General features: G+C 26.5%; 1 protein-coding gene across 1 annotated transcript in view; it reads left to right on the top strand.

Annotated features, from left to right (window-relative positions):
- The window catches only part of LOC100204624 (uncharacterized), a 132,439-nt gene that overhangs the window by 86,689 nt on the left and 21,662 nt on the right, over window positions 1-24,088 (top strand). Inside the window, exons 16-22 of the mRNA XM_065793968.1 lie at window positions 3,328-3,373; window positions 3,652-4,695; window positions 5,013-5,573; window positions 8,792-8,902; window positions 8,987-9,207; window positions 9,306-9,381; window positions 20,525-20,685. Of these exons, the coding sequence (XP_065650040.1) occupies window positions 3,328-3,373; window positions 3,652-4,695; window positions 5,013-5,573; window positions 8,792-8,902; window positions 8,987-9,207; window positions 9,306-9,381; window positions 20,525-20,685 (2,220 nt within the window). The remainder of the gene's footprint in view (window positions 1-3,327; window positions 3,374-3,651; window positions 4,696-5,012; window positions 5,574-8,791; window positions 8,903-8,986; window positions 9,208-9,305; window positions 9,382-20,524; window positions 20,686-24,088) is intronic.

Raw genomic sequence — 24,088 nt, 5'->3', positions numbered from 1 at the left:
AAGAAAAAAACTATTCGTGGCAATTTTTCTGAGCAAAGCATGTTATTGGCAATCGACTCCGTAAAGTTAAAAGAGATGTCATTGAGAAAAGCAGCATTGATATTTAATGTAAATAAAGATGCTTTACACAGGAGGATTCAAAGAAAACTAAAGAATTTAGACTATTTATATACATAAAAGATCACTTAAAAGTTTTATTTAAAAAAGTACTGCCCGATGACACTAAAAGTCAATTAGTTAACTGCATAAAAGAATTTTATTATGGATTGTCCATAAGTGACATTCAACGAGTTGTCTTTGAGTATGTCGAAAAGTACAAAATAGTTCACCCAGTTAAAAAATATAATGATGTTGCAGGAAGAGATTTTGTAAGTGAATTTTTAAAGAGACATCCAGACCTTTCAATCAGAAAGCCTCAAAGGTTGTCTTTAAATTGTGTTTATGATTTAAACAGCAATTCTGTGAACATTTATTTCAATAGTATAGAAATTGTTATGAAAAATACAAGTTTGAATCTCATCAAATTTTTAACTGTGATGAATGTGAGGCATTATGACTGTACATACCTGTAAAAGTTAAAAAAAAAAAGAAAAACATTGTTTTTCCTCTGTAACTACTGGTAAATGCGGTAAAACAACAACTGTTGTTTGTGCTATAAATGTGACTGGACAATTTATTCCACCAATGATGATTTTCAAGAGAAAGAGAATGAAATTAAAGCTTATAAATCATGCTCCAACTGGAGCAATTGGGGGATGCTTTTAAAATGACTGGATTACAATTGATCTGTTTATAATACATTTATAGTATATAAAACATTTTACAAAGCACACTAGAGCTTCTTTCGAAAATAAAGTTCTTTTAATTTTAGATGGGCATAAAATACATACAAAAAGCATTAATTTGTTAGATTTTGAAAATCACTATTTAAATCCTCTGAAAAGTTAAAAAAAAAAACAGAAAATAGAAAATAAATGTGTATTAGGAAAGGGTAAAGAAAGGGTTGAAGTTTAAGTGTTGAAGACTGGAAATGTTATGTTTGTAATAGATTATGGAATAAGGCTGCAAAAGGAGAGAAGGGTAGTCAATGTTTAAAATGTACAACTTGGGCTCATTCAGATTGTTGTTCATTTCAAACTACTGGTGAAGCAATATGTGATTTATGTTACTAGTGACTGTGTTTGATTATTATAGTATGCTTAATTAGTATGCAAAATTATAGTATGCTTGTACTGTTTATTGTTTAATATTTTTTTAAATTTAAACCTATTCAATAAGTATTTAAAAAATGGATATGTAATACGCAAGCTAAAAAAACCCAGCTTTTAGATATTTTAAAAAGTGGGTTGGGTGTTAGAAAAGTTTTAGATAAGTTTATTCATATTTAAAGACTATATTTATTATATATTTTAAGAGAATATTTTGTTTAACCTTAATTAACCTTCATCAAAAAAAATGTTTTTTTGAATTTGATGAAGGTTAATCTTAAATCAAATTTTAAGATATTTCCCATAGTTTACTTCCCATCAACATTTGAAAGACTGTGGCGCAGAAGTTAAAGTGCTTGCTTTAGAAGCAAGAGATCAAAAGTTCAAAGAGAGCTCTGGGCATATTTTGCGCCATCAGTAAGGAAGGAAGCCTGACCTTCCTAGTTCAATGCTCTTCTGCGGTGCTCTGTGACAAGACTGTTAGGTCTTCTTGGGGCGCCTAAAGCAAAAAAAAAAAAAAAATTTAGTGTGAATACTTTTAATGTTTTGAAATCCTTTTTGTGTTTTCTTTGAATGTAGCTGTTCCTTCAGGGTAAGTGAAAAAAAACTAGCATTATAATAACTAAATTGCTAAAACTTAAAAATTAAAAAAACTCACAACAAAAAGCTCTTAAAATAAAAGGGTCTTAATTTAAATATTTATTTCAAGATAAATGTTTATTTCGAAGTGAATGTTTAATTAAAGATAAATGTTTGCTTTAAAGTGAATGTTTATTTTAAAATAAATGTTTATTTTAAAATGATTTTAACAGTGAAAGCAAAAACTCTAAACGTCAGAAATAAGTTAAGCAGTCATGGCGCAGTAGTAGCGCACTTGCCTCAGAAACAAAGGATCTGTGGTTCAAACCCCACCTCTGGGCAAGTTTTCCAACATCAGTCAGAAAAGAGTCATGAACTTCCTATTAAAAGCTTGCGGTGCTCTGTGATTAGACCATAAGGAGTTCTTGGGGCACCTAAATAAATTGAGTTATTTAACTGTTTCTAATGTAGCCAAAATGCATTTAAATATTTATTTTAGCATTTTTGTTAAAAAACCAAATTGTTTTTAACAAAGAGCATTTTTTAGGCATTGTTGTGCTTAAACGGTTCAATATTTTGAAAAACTGCATCTATTTAAACCCAACTTTCTACTCTTTCTATCAATTTGCTGAGAACTTTTATGCTATTTATGCCATATTGAAAGTTCTTAAACTTGTAACAGACTGTCTGCAACTCATTTTAAAGAAAGTAGCAGTATATTGCTTCCAAATTATTTCTTGCTCTTTTTTTCTTTTTGTTTTCTCAACAGATTAGTGAAGGTAAAAAAATTTTTCATACCCATTATGTTGAGAAATTATTCATTAACATAATTGAGCATAAATTATTGCAAATAATAAACACTAGTAAAACTTACCTAGAAAAGATATTGTTACCATTCTTAAATATTTAAAAATTCACTAGCAATTCAAAAATTTGACTTCAACACATGACTTCAACACATGACTTCAACATATGACTTCAACAAATGACTTCAACACATGACTTTAGTCCTATAATATAATTTAACAATAAAATTAAATTAAGTTTTGATTTTAAAAATTTGTTTAAAAACATTTTATATCTTGAAGTCCATTTGTATTGGAGAGCACAAGACACTTAAGTGATTAACTAATTTTTAGGTTAAATTATGTTATATTAGAATACATTTTAATCGGTAAACTCATTTCAAAGTTTGATATGACAGCATTGAATTATTTAATAATAATTTTTTCCCTTCCCTTTAGTTACAGTATGCTTGACTACTATAATTAAATTATCTTTAATATGCAAATGTCCCCAAAAATGTTCATACAGTTGTTGTTTCATATGATTTCATCTTTTATTTGTTTTTTCCCCTATGTCTATAATGATATTATTATATGGTTACTATTAGTCTTTTAAATTATGTTTACTTATTTTTAAAATTATTTATTTTATATTACATTTTCTGTGATGAGAAATACTATCAGATTTTAAATAAAAAAGTTATAATTTTTCTTTCTCTTTTTGTTTTAATTTAGTTTATTTTGTGTGCTTTTAGACAAACTCAAATAAAATTTACTCAAACAAGGAAGATGTTATAATGCGTAAGATTTTATTTATTTTATGATATTAATGCATATATCATTATATATCAATATCTTTGAATTTTTGAAATAAAATTAAGTTAGTAGTATTAAAGTAAAACAAGAAATAAAACAACATATATAACAACAACAATTATCTTATGGCGTTAGTTACAGCATATATAACAACAACACTTAACAAAACGCAGCCTTTGGTTACTTTTGTTTAGTAAATGCTGCTCAATATTGTGTATGTTTTATTAGTTCTTAAACAATAATTTTTTTTTACTTGTGTGCAGAGTCTAATGTTGTGGAAATGGTATACAGATCTGCATTGATGCTCAGCTATATTTCATCAAAAGACATCAAAGATATTTTAAATTTTTTTTTGACGTCACAACAGTTATTTGTAAAAGAAATATCTGAAATGCCTTTACATTCATTAACAAACTATATATTGCCCCTATTTTTCAATATAATTACTGTCCTTAATCATAGCGATATGCAGCCTATTGTTATCAGTCATATTGACAGTGTCTTGAAAACAAGTTTTCAAACTATGCTAAGCAAGATTTCAAACTTGGGTGGGACATTTGCTAGTATATCAGCCAACTTGATTATTTTTCAAACCAGTTTCGTTAAAGAATTTTTAAATTGGAAAGATCTTATTTCTCAGACACTAGCTTACTGTCTTCAGCAATTCCCTGAGCTAAAAACACATCACACAGAGAAACCTGTTAATGAGTTTGTTAATGGATTAGTTGATTTGATTTTTCAAATGAGAAAAAAAATTTCACAAGAAGCTAATATGATGGCAGTTTTTGGGATTTTAAAAAATATAGTAGCTTATCTACCTTCTTTTGCTGTTGTAGAGTTATTAAAAAAAGTGACTTGTGATCTTTTTTCTGTAGAGCAATGCTCAAAAGTATCCTCTTCGTACATTTACAGTTTAAACTCTTTACTTGTGATCATAAACGAAAACTTTTTTTTTAAAGAGATATTATCAGATTTATCTGGATTAAATGATTATTTGCATGAATGTTTAAAAAGGAAAAACAAAAATCAGACTGAGCAAAGAAAATGCTTTCTGTTAATTTATAAGTATTTTCCAACCCTTAATGTTAGTTATAAAATTTTATGTAAGATGTTAAAGTTAGGAGAGAAGATTTTTCAAGATGCTGCTCTTCTGTTGTCAAAGCAAAATATAAAATGGGTTGATTCAATGGTGACTGAAATTGATCATCAAAATTTTTCTGTCACAGATAATTTGGTTTATCTATTACCACTTTTGTCAATTGCTTCTAACTACAAACTTTTAACTGAAGATCAGCATAAAGTTGTTGGTATTTATTTTATTATTTATTGTTGGTATTTATTTTATTATTTTATGATTTCTTTTTTGAATATATTTGTTTTTTCTTTTGTTATGCAGCAAAATAATAATACTAATAAATATGTTATAATTCTAAATAGGTTAAAATTTTAGAAATAATTAATATTTAAATAATTTACTTTAAAATATATTTTAATAAGTCAAAATGTGTGTGAGTTTGTGTGATGCAATGGTGTGAGTTTGTGTGATGCAATGTTGTGAGTTTGTGTGATGCAGTGGTGTGAGTTTGTGTGATGTAATGCTCAGTAATTTTATTTTATTTTTAAGGGAATATTCTAAAGATACATTTAGAAAAAATTTTAAACTCAAAATACCCAGGATTCATAGATGTTCTTGTTTGGCTTCAAACATTTCTTTCACTTGATGAAAAAGCAGAGTTTGTTAAGGTTATTATTTTGAACTTAGAGAATGAGGAGAATCTTATCCTCTACATTCACATTGTGTCATCTATAAAAGAACACAAAAAGTATGCAATGTTATTGTTAGATGGTGTTGCTCAAATTCTTTTAAGAATTATCAACTCAAAAGATAGAGGGGTTTTTGAGCACCTCCAGCCAACTTTAGAATTAATCAGTCAATTGGATGTTAAAAAGTATTCCACGAAATTGAAAACATTAGCTTCTTTGTGGAATGAGTTTGTTACAGTTATAGTGAAAAACTATTATGCAGAAAGTAAATGTATTAATTTGCTCTCAATGGCTGTTAGTTTGTTTTATAAAATAAAAAAATTTCAAGATTTGAATGTCCTAACATTAAAAGAACTTTACTCAATGTTTATAAGTCATTCAATGTTTTTGCAGGTAATGCAAAAGGAAGACATAGTTAAAGGTGTGTATTTTAAATTTTTTTTTAGGTAACTTTTATTTATAAATAAAATACTCATAACTTGCTGTTTGAACAGATAAATCTTAAGTTTGTTTACTACAAGTTATGTTTAACATTTAATGTTTAATCTTTGTGCAAATTAAATAAAATAAATCAACTAAACTAAACACATGTTAATGTTACTTTTGCTAAATAAAAAAGAATTTATTGATTGTTTTTTTGTTTTGTTTTTTTAATTGCTTAAAGGTAAACAAGAATAAGAAAAAAATAACAAGAAATAAATTTAAAAATAAATACTTAAATGTAATAAAATAATTGTTTCTAACTTTTCTTTTCTTATATTTTTTAAACTTTTTCTTTATGCGGAAGTTTGAAAAAAATTGTACAAAAAACATTTAACTTTTAAAGTATATAAACTTTTTAAAGAATGGTTTTCATACATTATTCCTAATTTTTTTTTTTTTTTATTACATAACTATAGTTATAACATATCAGCTATAAAAAACTTATTGTAATAAATTAAAAATTTTAAAAGTTATTAAGAATTTTTTTTTTTTTTTATATATATATATATATATAAGAAATTTGCTTGTTTTTTTAATGAAGAAATTAGTTCTAGAAAACAAAGCTAATAATTCTTCATCAACAAAAAAAATATTTAAGAAATCTAATTGTTGAATTGAAATGCAATGAACTCTTTCATACTTGTTTGTTTTTTAATGAAACTTTATTGCTAGGAAATTTTTGTTGTTGTTTTCTAAGTTTGACTTACAAGTCAAACAGAAAACAACAACAAAAATTTGTAAAACTAAAAAACAAAATTTCATAAAAACAAACAAGTTTGTTTTTATGAATTTTTGTTTAGCAATTTGTTTTTATGAACTTTTGTTTAGCAATTGTTTTATTTTTTTAGATTGTAATCTGATCTTTTTAAAATAAAATGTTATTGTGTTTTTAAATTCTAAAAACAGAGCTTAAATATCCTAAAACTTTTTCTTGCGTTTTTCTTAACTAATTTATTGTTAATTAAAAAGAATACTTTTTTTCAAAAAAACTTAGGAGTTAAAATAATAAATTAGTTTAAATAATAATCCTTGTTATTTAATTTCTTCAATTCGTCTTTGAATGTGATTATCAGTTTACTAAACAAGTCAGGTATATGTGAATGTAAGTATATGTGAATATAAGTATTGCAGCTCAATGAAAATACTACTTTCCTTTAATGTAATTATAAAATTTTTGTTGCCAGAAAAAAAAAATTTATAATTACAATATAGGAAATTGTGCTGCAACTTGCTCCAATGCATGGTAAATTACAACATTTTTTTTCCTTTTTTCTTTCACTAATGCGGAATAATTAAGTTTTATATTTATCAATGTTGCATTGATACTTCACTAAATCTATTTTACGACCTTGAAAAATATGTTGAAAAAAAAAATATGAGATAAAAGTAGTTTTAAAAATATTGATGCAACTAGCCTTGGTCTCCCCTGCTTAAAAAATAAATTTATATAATTTTATGTTTTTAAAACATTTTAAATATATTAATTAAATATATATTTAAACATTAAAATTTGTATTTCTAGATGGTTAAAAGTATTTTCTTCCAACACCTTTTAACATTTAAATTGAAACTTTTAAATTACATTACTTTTAATATTATGTCAAACAAATAATAAAGTTTGTTGATCAAATTTTTATGAAATGGTTATATTATCAGGCACCTATCTAAACCAGTCCAAAATTTCAACTCTAAAATTGAGCTGCCCTAATACACATTCTTATAGGAATAAGTATACATATAAAATAAAAGCCATTAGCCCACATGAAATTTTCCTGTAAAAAATAAATAAATGTATTTTATAGAAATGTTTTATATATACCATAAAAATATGTTCAGTCTTGATTGGTCTAAGCATTATAGCCAAACACATAATCTGCACGTAGGCTGCACAAGTATTATAGCCACACATAGACTGCACCAATGTCATTCCATAAAAGAGAGTGGTAAATATATAGTTAATATATGTGTTTCCCACACGTGTTTCCCACACATGACTCACATGAAACTTTCATACAAGTGTAGTGTAACTTTCGTTACACTAGTATAGTGTAACTTATCTAATGTAGTTTATAATGATATAAGCATTATAGCCATACATAGACTGCACCAATGCTACTCCATACAAAAGAGTGGTATATAAATGGTTAATATGCAGTTGCTATATATGCTACATTGAAGCTTTTTGTCAGGACCAAGTCAACAAAAACAATTTTAAAGCAAATATAACCACTAATTTGTTTTTTAAGAAAGTATATTAATGTAGGTATTGTAAAATATTCCTAATATATGTACATGCAGTAAGTGCTTGTAAAAAATGTTCTGGGTCTGAGTCAACAGTATTGCTTTTAATGCTTTCATAATAAGAACTTAATGATAAATCCAGATTATGTATCGAATCGGATTTAGAGCATTTAAAGCAGCTAATATGAAAAACTATCTGAGATTAACTATATGCTGATCTACACCTATAACGGTGTTTTTATGGTTTGGTAAGAAGTGCACAGTATAGTGTGACAGGTTTGCTTCCACTAAACAGTAGCTTCAACAAGCACAACACTTAGCACATAAAAGTTTACTTCCTCCATGACAACCTTTGTCTACATTGCAAAATCAACATAGCAAAACTGTTGGAGCTTGGCCAAGATGTGTTTCCTCATTTGCACTACTCCCAACATAATGCCAACAGGTCATTACTTCTTCTGATCAGTAAGCAACAACTTGTGCAATAAAAGATTTACTAGCAAAGAGGCACTTTGATTCAAAGCCTAAAGAGTTTTATGCCAACATCATTCATAGCCTATAGGTTGGCATGTTATTAAAGACAATGATGGTATTTTTATTGTTATTGTTATTTATTGTTAAAGGTTAGTTATGGAATTAAAAATAAATATTCTTTTTTTTTTTTAATTCTCAATATTTTTTAGCCCAATATATATTTTATTTGCTTTTATTATTTTTATTAGCAATAAGTTTTTGACCATTAAACTTCTACCCTGCCGAAAATTAAAAAAGCGTATAAAGATATTAAAGGGTTTGTTATAACATATGTAAGGTCAATACTGAAATGTGTTTTGGTGTGTTAAATTTTTTTTTTTTTTTTCAATTATAATGTATTTTAATTATAATGATAATGATGTGTTAAGTTTTTCTTTTAAGAATCTTTAGTAAAATTTCTTTTGACTTTGGTGAAGTTATCTCCTGATTTATGTAGTCATTCATTTGTACCAATTCTATTGGCTTCATATGGTGCAAGTCTTAGTAATTGCGGTATTTATTTTAATAACATGATTTTTTTTATGAACTTCATTTAAAATTTGCTTTTAACAAAAAAAATTTTTTTTTTATGTTCAGATCAATATCTTTTATCTTTACTTATGCTGTTTGAAGAAAGTGGTGTTTCCTTTGAGCAGTTTCAACCTTTGTTATGGGGTGCTGGGGCACTTGATGCATACAGAACAGATAAACCAAAGCACCTAATGCATGAAAGAGTATTTTCCAGCTTTCTTAATCAAATAGATAGCAAGCGATTAATTCAAACTGCTTGGAAATTTCCAATACATTTAAAATTAACAGTGTGTTTCCATTTGCTTAATTGTTTTTTTTTAGTGTTTTATTTTGTTAAATGATTTGCAAATTTTAAAAAGTTTTGTAAAAACTCTTGTGATTTTAGGATGAATGTTTCAAAGCATCAGAATTATATGATCCAAGATTTTTATTAACTTTGCTGGCATGTTTTTTCAAGCCTGGTAAGTTTGCCTTTGCTGACATGTTTTTTCATGATTGGTAAGATTAACCCTCTATTGTTATAATATAATATTCTTGTAATATATTGTATTCTCAATCCGTAATTAGAATGATATATTTCTGCTCCCAATATACAGTAGTGGCACATATTCATGACTCTGAAGAAAAAAAAATTCAAACTTGAGTTTTAGCACAATATATAATATTAAAATATATTGCACCATATTTATAAAACATATATTTATAACTTATTTACAAATTAAAGCACCATATTGCAATAAGTGAATAGATATTGTAAAATGTTTAGCATCATTACAGAAGTAAATACAAATTACATAAAACATTAATATTTTGTATATCCTCCATATTCTTTGAGAACAGCCATGGCTTGCTTTGGCATTGACTATCCTAGGTTCAGAACTGTGGTAACAGGAATCATGTTCTAAACAGCCTGCAAATATTGCCACAAGTCATCTAGATTTTTATGCTTGATTTTCTGTATCTTTATGAAGAGCTCCTCCCACAAATTTTGGTAGGATTCAAATGAGAGCTTTGTGGAGGCCATTTAATGTGTTGATATGAGCAGATGATAATGATTTATAATCATTTTTCAATTGATAATTTCCTTACACATTATTGACAGATATTCTGCAAAGAAAATAACAAAATTGAAATATAATTAATTTAAAATTTTGAGTCTTAAAAAACCAGTAAATTAAAAATTATATAGCGCCACTTTATAGCATTCATGAATAAAATACATTTCTCAAACTATAAATCAAATTTTCTTATGTTACTTTTTATCATATTGCCAAAAATTTTTGAGATTTCAGCAAATCCAATTGGCAAACTGTTGGGGAATTAAAATAGTAAAATTTTTGTTTGGAATAAATACTATTCAAACTATCCTGTTGGTCTTAAAAAACAAATTATTTTAAAAAACTTTTTATTATATAATATAAATATAATTGTTTTTTTCGTACGTTAATTTCTGAAAAGTAGACCACATTGTTAACATAAGCAATAGCAATTCCAATATTGCTTGAAATAAGCAGATTCAAAATTATAAAAACCCTTTTACTTTTTTTTTTTTTTTTTCTTTTAAACATCTTCGCTTCCAACAAGGCTGCAAGCAACCACTAATTAGAGGTGGAAGTTACTGGAAGAGAAAAGATGAAGATTTTAGAACGAGATAACAATTGACAGATGGCTTAAAGGATTGCAAATTATATGAATCAGGAAAGCAAGATGAATGAAGCGAATTCCAAAGAACTGATGTTCGAGCAAAAAAACTAGACAATAAGAGTTTTTGGAGCACTTAGGAACAGTCACAGAAAAAGAATGAGACTTAATTGAATGATAAGTAACATGAGAATGAATTTTAGTAGATGGTGCAAGAGATGCTAGCTCTTTAGAGCAGTGCCCATTATAGTATTTGTAGAAAAGAGAAAGAGAAGCAACATTATGATGATGTGATAATGGTTGGAGGTTGGCTGCAAGAGCAGTTCCAATTATGTTTACAATGCGTTTTTGCACCTTGTCTAAAAGAGAAAGGGCATCATTATAAGATCCGCCACAGATATGGCAACAGTATTCCATACAAGGCCGGATTTGAGATTTATAGAGATAGATAATAGAATCCGGAGTAAGAAAGTGTCAAGCTTGATAAAGAGATACACCTTAGCAGATGCTAATTTTGCAAGAGATTTGATATATGGTTTCCAGGAAAGATCAGAAGTAAGAGTTAATCCTAGAAAATGAAGGGTAGATGACTCATCAAATACATTACCGTTCATAAATATAGGATCTAAATTATTGCGATAACAAGACTTATATAAATATAACTTATATAAATATAATATACTTATATTTATATACTATATACTTATATTTATATATTATATACTTATATCATACTTATATAAACTTACATGAATATAATGATGATAAAGTACCTTCTTGTAATACACAATTTTCTGTACCAAAACCAAAGAATCTGATATGCTTTAATTTTTTCAATACTTACTATATACCCAAGTATATAATAGTTCTAACTAAAGTAGATCTTCATATGGGTATATTATTTGTTTTCTCAAAACTTTTTGTAATAATAAGTAAAAAATAATTGGTTTTTGTAATGAATAATAAATAGATCGTAAATAGTTTTTAAATTGATCATACATAGTTTATAAATTTAGTTAAGCTTCAAAAGTACAACAAAAGTAAAAACTTGTTTATTTTGGATGTTTATAGGGTATCCTATCTGTTAACACCTAGTTGTATTCATATAATTTTAAGTTTTATATATGATACTATACAAGTGCATATGCAAACATTTATTGTTCTTTGAAGACTTAACTTTAACTTGTAAATTAGTTAATATCACTAAAGTATTAGTATAAGAAAAGTTTGAAAAATGATATTTTAAAAGATGAAATAAATAAAATAAAATAATTTTTTTGATTTAGAAAGTTCGATTATTTGTGTTATTTTAAATTTATTGTTATATTATGAAATTTATTTTTATTTATAATTATTATTTTTGCGTTGTTAATATCTTAAAACTCTCATGGTATTTGTGATCAACTTAAATCTCTCATGATATTTGTGATAAACTTAAACTCCCATGATATTTTTAAGTTAGTCTTTTAAAAATTATCAATATTTTTTATTATAGTTTTAGAATTATAACTTTTGGTAATTAAACAAAAATTAATTACAAATATACTTTTGAAATAAAGAAGACTAAAAACTTGTCAGATGATTAAAAATAAATGCACATAGATATTTTAGAAAATATTTTTGTGGGTATTTATACCTCACACATAGCTTAGATTAATCATTAAATAAATTTTAACTGTCAGAAAAAAAATTAAACAAAATGTAATTAACACTCTTAGAAGTACTCTTAATTAACATTCACCATGCATAATTAACATAATTAATATTCACCATGCATAATTCTTTCAGCGTATAGCTCTTAGAACTAATTAAGTACATTACCTCACTTTATTGCATTTGTCCTTAAAAGAGTTTTAAAATGGGTAGGCGTATGCTATTCACTCACATAAAAAACTTATCCTACTAAATACCGTTTAGTGTATTAACATAGTGTTTAGTTTTTACTTTTTTGCTCCTAAAATACTACATACTTTACCTTCTATTGTTTTCTATTTCCTTTACTAACTGAATTTTCTTGATAATGCTTAAAAAAGTAGACTTAAAATTCAATGAAAGTTCAAAACCATTTCAATATTATCTCACTAAAATAAAAATTTGTTTATTTATTATATCAATAAGCAGGGAAGAGTCAACCACAGAGCTTATGTTTAGGGTGTCATACACTTTCTATGATTAAGTAAAGTTTTTTAATTATTGAAAATATAAAGCAATTAAGATTTATTAAACAAACAAAAAAAACATTATTACCACCAAATCACATCAATCTTTCTTTATCTACTCTGCACAATGGTTAATTGATATTTATGAATTATAATTGGTAATTACAAGGTTTGCATTTTGGAGTTTAAGGTTAACAGAGTATATTAAACATTTTACACTTCTAATTTTCATGTTTATTTACACTCCTTTATAGCAGCAGGCTATAAGATACTCAATGTTTCAACACTCCGCACATGTTTTTATTTAAAAAAAAATTTAAATAAAAACATGTATGTTATTTTTATTTCTGTATGTTATTTATATTTGTTGATTGTATGTATTAGCTAATAAGTTTACAATAGTAATTTATAATAAATATTTAAATGACTGAGGCTAGAAGCAGGCAAACTTAGTCTTATCATTGAGCTCCAAAATAGTTTTAAACAAAATTAAAAAAAAATGTTGCATTCTTGGCTTTAGCATATACTTACATGTAAATTCGCCTATTCTTTGTTAAGTTTGAATTCTCTGACTACTGTTTTATGTTCTTCTGACTTATGACTTATTCTCTGTTTTATGTTCTTTTGCTTTTTTCTCAAAGTTATTTCTTATTTAAACTTACAGCTTGCAGTTCAGACAATGTTCTTGTCACAGTCTTACAAATCTCTGCTATATCAAATTTTTTTAATAAGTGCTTAACTAAACCTTGTTTTTATGATTGTTAAAATGTAAAAGTATGGCATCTTGAAAAAGAAAAAAAAAGAGATTTTCCTGACTGCTCTAACTATTTTTTATCATTTTATCATTAGTAAATAAGTGATATTGTATGAGTTAGGAAAATATGAAAACAAGAGGAAATTCCAAAGGTGAATGCACCCTAGCTGAATGACGAGTTGTGTGAGGTTAAGTTTTAGTTGATGGAGCAAGTGGTAATAGCTTGAGTAGTGACCATGGTTTTATAGCACTTTGCGTTACTAATCGCACTTGGAGCCCAGTTGTAAATCGATTTATTTTTTTTTTCACTTTTGGGTTATGGAGTTTTTAAAAAATACCAAAAACTCTTTACATATATGTGATGGCTATAACCTGACAAAAAATCAGCTCTTTAACACTTGTGGTTTGTGTACAGGGACCTAAAGTATAGAGTATGACACTAAAAGTCTCTTTAAAAAGAGACAACAAATGCTTTACATTTTTATTCTAACCTTATTATCGACTATGGAAGTTTCAAAATTTAATAGAATGAAGCCTTGGCATGTATATTTCAAGCAAAAAAATATAGAAGCAAGATATCTTTTATCTGTGCAAAGATATAGCTCTTGAAGTAGGAACCTCGCCTTTGAAAAAACAGCTAAAGTATAGCTTTTTGTGGTTTTTATGCTTTTTAAAGATTCAAAGTTACATCAAATAACTAATTTAGAAACAATATCAATTGACTAGTGGATATGGGATTCTATGGTTGTTAGACTTCACATTTGTGTGTACTTTGTCTGCAAAAAGAGTGCTTTTTTGTCCAAGCTTGTATAAAATATAGGGTAGAAAACAGATAGAGGCATTTTTTCTAATTGTTCTGAAATAAAAACCTCTTTATAATTTAGTTGTTAAACCCACAGGCTTGCTTTGTTGTTTTTGTTTAAAATGATTGACCGAATATTGGATATAATAAAAACTTTTTTTTTATATTGTAAAAATACTTTAGAATTGTAAATTCAAAATTAGTTCGTAATTTATCAAATAATTTCAAAATAAATGTTAGAATCAAGTTTTTTTTATATAAATCAAATTTGTATAACCTTGTTGTGCTTTTTTTCTTGTATTGAAGTATCTCCTAAAATCTTTTATTGCTTTGACCAAGTTTTTACTACTATTTAAAAATGTGAAAACAAAGGTTTCTTACTTTAGGGGAAAAGCAACAACATCAAAGTAATTATATTTAAGCAGTCAACAGCCTAAACAACTAAAAAGATTTTTTACCAACACTAGCTTGTACTGAAGTTATTTTTCAAAAATCAGTTTTTTAACCACTGAAATGCCATATAAAGGAAAAACTCATCAAGATTGTTTGCAATCTGTATGCTTCTTTTGTTTTTCAAAATGTGACAGGCATATCTCTGATTTCATCAAGGAAAGAATACTAGGTATTTTTTCTGGAAATTCCATTGATTTTAAAGATGATAGAGTTCCATTGCGCATATGCAATTCCTGCAGAGCAATGGTACAAAAGTATGGCAAAGGAGATAGAAAATTGCCTCTTCCCAAGCTACATGACTTTCACAAAGTTATCATTAGACCACAGACCAGAGGATTTGGTTCTTTTAATTGTTTAATTTGCCAGGTTGGCTAACTAAAAGGACATTCTACAAAACTCACTTTTTCAACCGATCAAGATTTGAAAGAACCATCAAGTAGCTTTAATAAACTATACTCAAACTGTCTCAGTGTACTCAAATGAGGAATAACACAGGATTGTTCACAAGCAACCAAGTTTGAAAACTTAAAGAAAATGATAGCAACTGATTCCAGAAATGCTGAAAAAATTGTGTCCTTTGTAATAACTCAAAAGGTATCCTCTTCACAGGGCACAATTAGGTTGAGCAGAAAAAGTGGTAAAGCTTTAACTATTACTCCAGGTCCCTCCAGAGCTAAGTACGTGTAACTACAACTAAGTACAAAAACTTCTCTAACTACTTTGGACATGATTCATGTTCAAATCAAAACTGGTCATTCAAATAAAAAAATGCAAGAACTGGCTGTAACATTAAACAAGACTACAAATTCAAAAATTTTTGAAACAAAATTTAGAGAAAATTTTACAATGGCTAGTTGAAAGGTTGAAATTTTATTCAAAGTTTCAAAAATCTGACTTACAAGGCTATCAACAAAAATTGATTATTTGGCGAAGGTTGTTCACTGCAAGAGTTTAGGGGATTTTTATAACTCAACTCTCGGAGTTAGAGCAATCACTTCACCGCCTCTCATCAAACTAGGTATTAATGGTGGAGAATCTTTCCTTAAGTTCAGCTTGAGTGCTATCTCCAATAGTGGATGTCAAAATATCAAAACAAGCTCAGCCTTAAATGACAAAAGCTTACTGACTGTAGAACATGGGAAAGAAACAAGTGTCAAGCGTCAGCTACTTGTTGCTGTTGCTGAAAAGGTTTCAGAAACTTATGAAAATGTCACAAAAAAATTTTAAGTTTAATTGGGAAAATTGATGTGCTTTTCTTTATTGCATGTGGCATAAAGTCAGCCAATATCATCTGTGGCATTCAGTCTCACTCAAGCAAACACCCTTGCTGTTGGTGTAATGTTAAATCTAGTGACCTCAAAGAACAGGGGACTCCAAGAAACTTCAGATCCATTAAGATGCAATACAAAGTATTCATTGAGAAAGAGAATGGAAAAATGTGCGCAAAGGATTTTCATAATGTTGTTCATAACCCATTGTTTGAACAAGAGAATGTCAAGAACCCATTGTTTGAACAAGAGAATGTTATTGTTTGAACAAGAGAATGAGTTTATTCCTCCAATGGAACTTCATCTTTTCCATGGAATTGTTAGTCATCTTTACAAATCAATGCTAAAGATACAGCCTAAAGGCAAAGATTGGCCAGTACTTCTCAAATTGAAACCTTATTATGGTGGATAGTTTGTTGGGAATGATTGTCATAAGCTTTTGAAGAATATGGATGTTTTGCAAAGAATTTTTGACAGAGAAAAGGCAGACCACATGCTTAGTTTTGTGAAAACATTCCAACATTTTAAGAGTGTTGTTAGCTCCTGTTTTGGAAGGACATTAAATACTGCATATGTTCAATATATAAAAGACTTTAGGAACTCATATCTTCAACACCCGGTTTCAGTCACCCCAAAAACTCATGCATTGTTCTACCATTTTCCTGAATTTATTGCTCTAAAGGGAACAGCATTGGGCATTTTTAGAGAGCAATCAACAGAAGACTTGCATTCAATCTTTAGTGCTCAATGGGCTAGGTACAAAAGAAACCCTGATCACCCTGGTTATGGAGGCCAGTTACTGAAATGTGTTATTGACTATAACAGCAAGCATTTTTGAATTTGCTTTTTTAAATAATTCATTTTTTTTTTAAACAGTTAAACAGTGATTTCTAGAACTTCATTCTAGAAATACTTGATATAACATTTGTTGATTAGAAATATTCTTATCTGAAATTTTAGTTTATGTTACAAACTATGTTAATTTATTTATAGTTTCATAAGGTATCATAACTTTACAAAAAATTAATCAAAAGTATATATCATATTCTGCAAGTACTAAATAAAAAAATTTCAACAGCAATTTGAAGAAAAAGTAATAAACATCATAACACCACCATAAAGTAATTTTTTTAAAGGAAATCATTTTATGTCTCTATGTATGTGTTTTTTCAATGGGAGATTAAAGTTAAATGGGATTTTCTTTTGTTTGATATCTTGTTAAAACCCATTTCAGTAAAGATATATTTCTTATTTAAATTAAAAAAAGTTGTTATTATTGTGTGTATTTCCAATATTCGGTCAATCATTTTAAACAAAAACAACAAAGCAAGCCTGTGGGTTTAACAACTAAATTATAAAGAGGTTTTTATGTGTTTTAAATTCAGAACAATTAGAAAAAATGCCTCTATCTGTTTTCTACCCTATATTTTATACAAGCTTGGACAAAAAAGCACTCTTTTTGCAGACAAAGTACACACAAATGTGAAGTCTAACAACCATAGAATCCCATATCCACTAGTCAATTGATATTGTTTCTAAATTAGTTATTTGATGTAACTTTGAATCTTTAAAAAGCATAAAAACCACAAAAAGCTATACTTTAGCTGTTTTTTCAAAGGCGAGGTTCCTACTTCAAGAGCTATATCTTTGCACAGATAAAAGATATCTTGCTTCTATATTTTTTTGCTTGAAATATACATGCCAAGGCTTCATTCTATTAAATTTTGAAACTTCCATAGTCGATAATAAGGTTAGAATAAAAATGTAAAGCATTTGTTGTCTCTTTTTAAAGAGACTTTTAGTGTCATACTCTATACTTTAGGTCCCTGTACACAAACCACAAGTGTTAAAGAGCTGATTTTTTGTCAGGTTATAGCCATCACATATATGTAAAGAGTTTTTGGTATTTTTTAAAAACTCCATAACCCAAAAGTGAAAAAAAAAAAAAAAATCGATTTACAACTGGGCTCCAAGTGCGATTAGTAGCGCAAAGTGCTATAAAACCATGGTCACTACTCAAGCTATTACCACTTGCTCCATCAACTAAAACTTAACCTCACACAACTTGTCATTCAGCTAGGGTGCATTCACCTTTGGAATTTCCTCTTGTTTTCATATTTTCCTAACTCATACAATATCACTTATTTACTCTTTAACTTTTTGCTTACTGTTAACTTCCAACTTAGATAATGGTTGCTTGCAGTCTTGTTGACTCAATTTTTTTTTTTTCAAAGAAAGTGTTTCTATTATTTACTTTAGGCAACCTCTTGCTAAATTTCATATTTTGCTCCTTTAACTCTCTTCTCTTTTTTTTGTTCTGTCTCAAAAGCTGTCTTGTATTGGGGTGCCTATATATATATATATATATATATATATATATATATATATATATATATATATATATATATATATATATATATATATATATATATATATATATATATATATATATATAAAATACACTAACATAATTTACATATATATATATATATATATATATAGGCACCCCAATACATATATATATACATATATATATAGGCACCCCAATACATATATATATACATATATATATACATATATATATATATACATATATATACATATATATATATATACATATATATACATATATATACATATATATATATATATATATATATATATATATATATATATATATATATATATATATATATATATATATATATTTATATATTAGAGTGGTCCAAATTTTGCACATTAGTTAAAATGCAGACTCCACAACACAATATGTTTTGTGTAATAAAATAATACTGGAATTAAAAGATTTTTGCAAAAAAATCTAGAACAAAAAGTATATCATGTTAGGTCTCAAAAGAAGTGAAACTTTATAAAAATTTCAAAAATAGTTATTATTTTATGAAAAACATTAAAAAAAAAAATTATAAAACTTTTTGGAAAAATGCAAATTTTTTATTTTTAGTTAAAAAATGTCATTTTTAAGACATTGTTTTAAAAGGAATACAAATTTGATAATTTTAAAGCATTAATTTATATTTGTATTTATTAAGTTCAGTTCTGTAGAACTAATAATAAGATTATAAAATTAAATTTAAAAAAATAAAAGTTTTGGCAAAAAAAAACAATTGACCATCTATTCCATGTGTTTCCAGCCGATTTTTGCGGTCGAATTGTCTACTCACCTTGGATCTCTAACTTTCCATGCTGATATATATATATATATATATATATATATATATATATATATAATATATATATATATATATATATATATATATATATATATATAGATATATATATAGATATATATATAGATATATATTCCTAATTGGCGTTTACAGGGGCATATTTTTTTTTGCTGCTGTTATGACTTTTTTTTTTACTTTTTTTTACTATTTTTAACATATATATTTATTTTTTTATTTTATTTCTATTTTTATTTATACATATTTAAGTTTATAATTTTATTATAAAAAAACATTTTTTACATTTATTTTTGTTATTTTTATTTATTTATTATATATTATATTTCATTTTTATTTTCATCTATTTACAAAAATGATTAATTGCATTAATATAACCATGTTTAAACCTTGCGTAACCCTAACCCTATGCCTGACTTTGATGCTGATCCATTAAAGTAAATTTAATGAGGAAAATTGTTTACTATCAGATATAGTAATGGCGATAATAATGATTATATTAATAATAACAATAATAATGATAATAATAACAACATTAATAATAATAACAGTAATAGTATTGGTAAATATCGCAGATAAATATTAAGCAATATTAATAAGTAATAATGACAGTAATTAAAATGTAAATAATATTAACATACCATATAATAATAATACTAATCGCAATAGCAAATGAGAAAAAAAATTATAATAAAATTTTTTTGTAAAAATGCAAATTTTTAATTTTTTGTTTAAAAATGTTATTTTCTAGGCAGTGAAATCTAGACTATTTTTTTTTATAAAATGATGATTATTTTTAAAATTTTTATGTAATCTTGCTTCTTTTGAGACCCAACATTTTTTAAGACCCGCTTCTTTTGAGACCCAACACTTTTGAAGAACTATTTTTTTGATAATTATAGGGACCAGTCTAATTTTTAAGGGTCATAAGTTCCCTTTAAAAATATTTTTTTTTTTTAATTTTTTAAATTCTAATATTATTTTATTATATAGAACAAATTTAGAGGGAGAGAGCAGACATTTAAAAAAAAGTTGTTTTAATGACCACTTTTATATATATAAATATATATATATATATATATATATATATATATATATATATATATATATATATATATATATATATATATATATAAATCGCTGATCTCATTTCTATGTTTTATGGTAACCTCTTTGTGTCAAATTTTTTTGCCAACCTGATGCCGACTTCTAATAGTTTGAGGTCAGCAATAAACACTCATACATATAAATGCATATATCTGCATGTATATAAATATAGATTAACATATGTGTATGAATTGGTGTTTTTATTTGGCATTTTCAGGTTTTTTTGTTGATTGTCGTCAGTTCATTGAAGGTGGTTGTTTATCTCTTGTGATTGCTTCACTTTCCTCACACGATGAGTCAATTCGCAAAGTTGCTTATTATATTTTATCACAATATAACGACCAACTTGAAAACTCAAAGTTCAGAGAAAAGAGTCAAGTAAGAATGTGTATGTTATATTTGAAGTGTATGTATGTATGTATGTATGTATGTATGTATGTATGTATGTATGTATGTATGTATGTATGCATGTATGTATGTATGCATGTATGTATGTATGTGTATATGTATATATATATATATGTATATATATATATATATATTTATATTTATATATATATATATTTATATTTATATTTATATTTATATATATATATATATATATATATATATATATATATATATATATATATATATATATATATATATATATATATATAATATTTCTTAATAGTTGTTCTTAATAGTAGAAGGTCCTTTTGTCTATTAACATTTGAAATGAACTAAATTCTACGCATTGATTGTAACAGAGCTTAATTTGTTCCAAATAGTTGCAACACAATTTGTAATGAAATTGCACCTTGGTGTGCAGTCTTTTACCAGATCTGGTTTAAGTTTATAATTGCGACCACGTGTTATTAATGTTCTACTATTAATTAAAGCTAATAGTTGATCAAAGTTGTTTTTTTTCAATGTGTTTAATTTGTTAAATATTTTATACAATATTAGTAACATAATAGCGGTGAATTGCATCACCGCTTTTATGTTGTGTCTTTAATTTTATAATTCCAAATTTATTTTTGTACTGTAACTTATGTAACTATGGTGATAATCTTATTACTCATCATAGTAAATTTTCTAATTTTTTAATTTTCTAATTTTTTCCAACAACGTATGGAGACCACACTACTACAGCATATTCCAGGTCTGATAAATGATTTGTATAAAATTTTAACCATTAGTATATAAAAGTAAAGGTTATTTATGCATGCTTTATTGCATGCATAATTAACCTGTTCCTTCCATTTCAAATCTTTCAAATGGTTTTGTTAAGACTGCAGCACATTTTTTTAAAATCATTCCATTCACACCACCCACCCATACACTTTTAAATGGGTTAAGTGGCAATATTTTTCCAGTATTTCTGTCTCACTGATCTTTATATTATCAAAAGTTACGTTTGTACGAGTTGGAAAGTTTTTATTAATATTCATTAAGGCAGTTTGCAGTGTTAGGACCTTCAATCAAAAGTTTACCTTTAATAAAATAAATGCTTCTTATGTAGTCTTTAACATTTTGTTTTGATTTGATATATTTATAAATTATTTTTAGATTATCTTTAGATTTTTCTATTGTTGTGATTCAAATTCTAACTTGGTTGTCTTAACTTTTTTTTTTGCATGCTTTTTCAACAAGTAGTGGCGTTGCTTTAAATTTCGATTTTTCCATCCTTAATTTCTATTCATTTTCCATAGTAAAATTTTTGGTTGTTATTTTCTTTTTCAACTCTTGATTGAACCAATTATTTTTTTTAATATTGGATAATGGTGAATCAATCAATATACTAAAGCTCTCAATTTGATATAACTTAACTTTTAAACTCAACTTGATATAGCAGAATGCCTTGACCATTTCGCTAATATCAAAATGAGTATAAAAGTTAAATTAGCATCACTTGTCTGGAAATTTGATTCAAGCAAAAAATTATACTTCAGTTTGATATAGTATCACTGAATTAATGTGCCAGCGAGTCTTCTGGATTTTTGTTTAATGATGTAGTGTTAGTGAACTAACATGAAATTTTCATTTTGTATTCTTTATTTAAGTTAGTATTTTTGATTAATGATTGATACGCATTCTCATTATTAATAGTATTGTTGCTAAAACCATCAACTTAATATAAATGAAAACATCAGACATTTGTGTCATTTGTTATCTTTTTTTATCCATATCTACAACACTCTTGTTTCTTTTTTTTTTAATGCCAACATCAACTTCAATGCTGATTTTATTTGGTTCTTTTGTTATGCAAAACATGTTGTTTTGTCATCTGATGTTGTTGTTTTTATTTGATGTTGTTTTTTCAATTGATGTTGTTTTGTCATTTGATGCTTTAGATAATTAGATTTTTGTCTCTCTAAGTTCTTTCATTTGCTTTTTTTACAATGGAATTCATTGATTTTGTAATTTTTGATCAGTTTTTGCTGTTACTAAAGCATTCACCACTAGATAATATAGACTTTTTAAAGTTTATTTTCAGTTCAATCTTTTTCTTGACCATTAATCACTTTATCCTTCTCATTTAGCAACTGCTCCAAGTTTTGATTTCTTGCAGTCTTGCATCTACAATGACATATGCTGCAACAGTTGACATACTATAATTTTTACTTTGTTTTCTAGTCTTTATAAAAATATTTTAAAATATGAATTCTAGATATGATATATATAAAACATCGTGGGCTATTCTAGACCTTTTTCGACAGTGCCAATCATTTATGGTGACGTCTAAATTAAAAATTGATGATTTTTTTTTTTTTTTTTAATTTTACAAAAAACATCGTTTTCTCTCGGAAAATAATATTTTTATGGCAAATCTTGTTTTTGTTTTGGCAAATTTCATTGTCCCGGTCACAGAAGCAAAGTTTTTCTAGAATAACAGCAATTTAGAAAAACACTTTCTGGTACTGTCCATAGACTATTCTAGAAAAAAAATTTGTGCAGTTGCCACTGCTTAATTTATTTTCCCAGAATAGTCTATGGATAGTATCAGAAAAAATATGCACAAATATTTTCAAGGATATTCAATTATTGCAATTTCATATTTTAAAAGTACATATATTAATAATCTTAAATTTCACTTAAATAAGTTTATGAAGTTAGGTTTTACACTCGATATCAGCTTTGAATGGTCTTTGGCTGGACTGAATTAGTAGCTCTTATCTATTTATTTTTGAAGTCTTTTGCATTCTTTGATGTATATTTTGGTGTTAATTGTTGCTGTAGTCACAAAACAAGAGCTTCTTTTACCACATTTACACATTGCTAACCAAATTAAGAATTTTTTAGCAAATTTTCCATTCCAATGCTTTTATATTTGGAATTCAGTTTCTTGCGATTAATTACTAAATAATATTGATGTAAAGTGATAAATATATGCAGCACAATAAGTTCCATCATTAATGACACAATGTAACAAATTTTCACTTTTTTCAGTTCTTGGGTTGAAAGTGTGTTTTTCTAAATTGCTGTTATTCCAGAAAAACTTTGCTTCTATGACCGAGACAATGAAATTTGAAAAAATTTTTGAGAAAATTCTTGATTTACTTTTAATATTGAGCTTCTTTATATAATATTCCTGAACTGCTGGAGTTGTCCAGATGTTTCTACACTTTTCCTAAACACTCTAGAACTTTCAAGAAATTTCCAGGATTTTCAAGAAACTCTCAGAATGTTCCAAAAGTAGCTGTACAAGTATAAAAGCACAGGTGTCTTGAACCAAGATTCCAATTTGTGTCAATTCAGATTAAAAAGATAACGGTTTGTAGTTGGAGAGAAGTTATTT

The sequence above is a fragment of the Hydra vulgaris genome, chromosome 03 (assembly GCF_038396675.1).
Source record: "Hydra vulgaris chromosome 03, alternate assembly HydraT2T_AEP".
NCBI classification, from domain to species: Eukaryota; Metazoa; Cnidaria; class Hydrozoa; order Anthoathecata; family Hydridae; genus Hydra; species Hydra vulgaris.
The sequence above is the reverse complement of the archived record's forward strand: the minus strand, read 5'-3'. Positions and strand labels throughout refer to the sequence as shown.